This window comes from Diaphorina citri, unplaced genomic scaffold (assembly GCF_000475195.1).
Source record: "Diaphorina citri unplaced genomic scaffold, Diaci psyllid genome assembly version 1.1 scaffold1302, whole genome shotgun sequence".
NCBI classification, from domain to species: Eukaryota; Metazoa; Arthropoda; class Insecta; order Hemiptera; family Psyllidae; genus Diaphorina; species Diaphorina citri.
Window position 1 is genome coordinate 66858 of NW_007378731.1, and position 2883 is coordinate 69740.

Here is a 2883-nt window from a genome sequence, read left to right on the forward strand (position 1 = left end):
GAAGAAGAAGAAGAAGAAGAAGAAGAAGAAGAAGAAGAAGAAGAAGAAGAAGAAGAAGAAGAATCCAGGACGGGTACATCTTCAAAGGTCTCGCTCTGGAGACAATGGGCCCGTTCTGCAACGAGATGAAAATTTTCATTGATGATATTGGGAACCGGCTCTGCGAAAAGACAGGTGACGTGAAGGCGAAATCCTTCCTCTACCAAAGGATTGGTTTGGCCGTCCAGCGCGGGAATGGGGCAAGTGTAGAGGGGACCTTCCCAGCTGGAGACAGATTTGACGAGGTGTTTGGCTTGTAATCTTAAATTACTATGTTTTAAAATTGTATTTAATTTGTTCAAATAAAACATTTAGAAGAAGAAGAAATAGTTTCCCCAAGTACTTATCTCTCTTATTTTCCAATCTATGGTTACAGATTCAAGGTCAAGGCTATGGCAATCTCATGGTGTGCTATAGTCGTTAAGTACTTATCTCTCTTATTTTCCAATCTATGGTTACAGATTCAAGGTCAAGGCTATGGCAATCTCATGGTGTGCTATAGTCGTTTCAACCCTCACCCCAATGGTAACAACACCTCCTCCTATAACAGTGGCTATAGAAGCTCTTACCCATCCGGTCAAAATGGTTATCAACCTGGACAAAGCAGCTACCAAAGTAGTTACTCTGGAAGTAACAATTATCCTAGTCAACAAGGTAATAATCCTAACTGTCGTTTTTTTCTCCTTGATATTCAAAAGAAATGGCTTGTATCAGTTGTATCCAAAATTTTACGCGTTACTTCAGTTATCAGTTGTATCCAAAATTTTACGCGTTACTTCACCAAATCAACTGGAAATTCGACTTAAAAAACCAATTCCATTCTGAATAAGATAGGTAGGTAGTTCATTATATCTGTCTCGCTGGAGGACCTAAATCTGAGACAAAACCATCTTTAATTTCGAACATCCAAATCAACTGGAAATTCGACTTAAAAAACCAATTCTGAATAAGATAGGTAGGTAGTTCATTATATCTGTCTCGCTGGAGGACCTAAATCTGAGACAAAACCATCTTTAATTTCGAACATTTGAAAAATAAGGGCCACCTGAGTGAGGGTGCTTCTAGGTTCCATCAAGGCCTAGGGATAGCAGCTTGACTCCATACACAAAAAGCCCACTCCGCGGCCTAGGTGTGGGACAAACAGCCCTAAAAGATGGGTTAAGCTACTATGAATCTCATTATTTCACATATGATCAAAATAATACTAATATCTTTTAACAGGAGGCTACGGATCTAACAACTACCAAGGATCAAATGGATACCAACAACCACCATCATCAGGTGGACTCTTCTCACAAATTTCACAGACATTCTCTGGATCTCCTTCGTCTTATGGTGCAGGAGGCTACAATAACAGGGATTTCACATGTAAATCTCTTCTCAGTTCGGACATAATAGAGATTCCTCTGGAGGATCCTTGTGCTTCGTATGACTATGCATACCAGTGCCCTCCACTCTACATATCAGTGTCCGGAACATCAAGTGGAGTCCCCCACTCTGGTGGATACAATGCTCCTTCTAACTTTAGATGTTCAGGTGAGTACTCTCCATCTAATTATTTTTTAATTTATTTATTTTTCTGTTCCAAATTTGAAGTTCCCACAGGCCAAATATCGATCAGAAATTATCTTCTTGGTGGACGTTTTTATTTATTCTGAAATAATAAATCTAGTGGACGTTTTTATTTATTCTGAAATAATAAATCTAGAAAATTCTTCAAGTCCTCAAGTTTTTCACACTTGAAAAATATGCTTGGAGGTTTTATTAACATTAGATTGTAAACAATGACTAGATATCACAGGGAGTGCTAGAATTAAACCTAAATATAACATACTTGGAAGCGGAGGAGTGGAGAAAAATGGGTAGAATGATAAACCTCTTCTAACTGCATCCCGTAAGTGGTGACTTACTGCAGAGGTGAGTATCAAAACAGCTAAGTTGTAATGAGCCAAAGAGAGAAATCCACAGACAAGAAACCATAGGGTTGTATGGTGCAGGAATGGTCGGGAAATGGAGATGTGATTTATTGCAGTCTGAAATAGATAGAGAAAAAGTAGTCATGAAAGTAATTTAGAGAAGAGTAGAAAATCAAAATTTATGCAAAACTTCCTTTAAACAATAGTCACAGATTCACGACTTTTAAGAAATGCCTCCAGCCTCCACAGTAAAAGCTCAAATTAAAAGCTTGATGTTGTGGGATCCACGACTCCATTGTAACTAAACCTCATTTAGTTTTTAGCTCGTCCTTCCTTTATTATTACGATAGTAATAAGAAAAGGTATAGTGGACGGGCTATTGTCAGGGTGTCTACCAAAATGGAAATGTAGAAAATCAAAATTTATGTAAAACTTCCTTTAAACAATAGTCACAGATTCACGACTTTTAAGAAATGCCTCCAGCCTCCACAGTAAAAGCTCAAATGATAATAAAAGCTTAATGTTGTGGGATCCACGACTCCATTGTAACTAAACCTCATTTAGTGTTTAGCTCGTCCTTCCTTTATTATTACGATAGTAATAAGAAAAGGTATAGTGGACGGGCTATTGTCAGGGTGTCTACCAAAATGGAAAAATAAAATTCCCTGACTTTTCTCGGTTTTCCAGTCCATTTTTTCCAAATTTCCAGTCTACTTTTTCAAGATTTTCCACCCTATTCCCACTGCGTCACAACAGATTTTTTTATTTTTTTTTTTTTTCCTTCAAGTAATGTTCCCAAGCCTGTTCAACATTAATTCTCCAATCTTTTTTCATCCCACTAGGGTAAGGGCTTAAGTCCCCCATTTGCACATAAAATAACCGCGCCGCTTTTTTTTTTTTTTTTTTTTTTGTAATTTTTCGGTCTACA

General features: G+C 37.7%; 1 protein-coding gene across 1 annotated transcript in view; it reads left to right on the plus strand.

The window, feature by feature from the left end:
• The first annotated feature begins 487 nt into the window (after positions 1-487).
• LOC103515245 (5'-3' exoribonuclease 2-like) overlaps positions 488-2883 on the plus strand; it is a 17386-nt gene continuing 14990 nt past the window's right edge. The window contains exons 1-2 of the mRNA XM_008480173.2: positions 488-693; positions 1261-1575. Coding sequence (XP_008478395.1) covers positions 528-693; positions 1261-1575 — 481 coding nt within the window. The 5' untranslated portion in view covers positions 488-527. The remainder of the gene's footprint in view (positions 694-1260; positions 1576-2883) is intronic.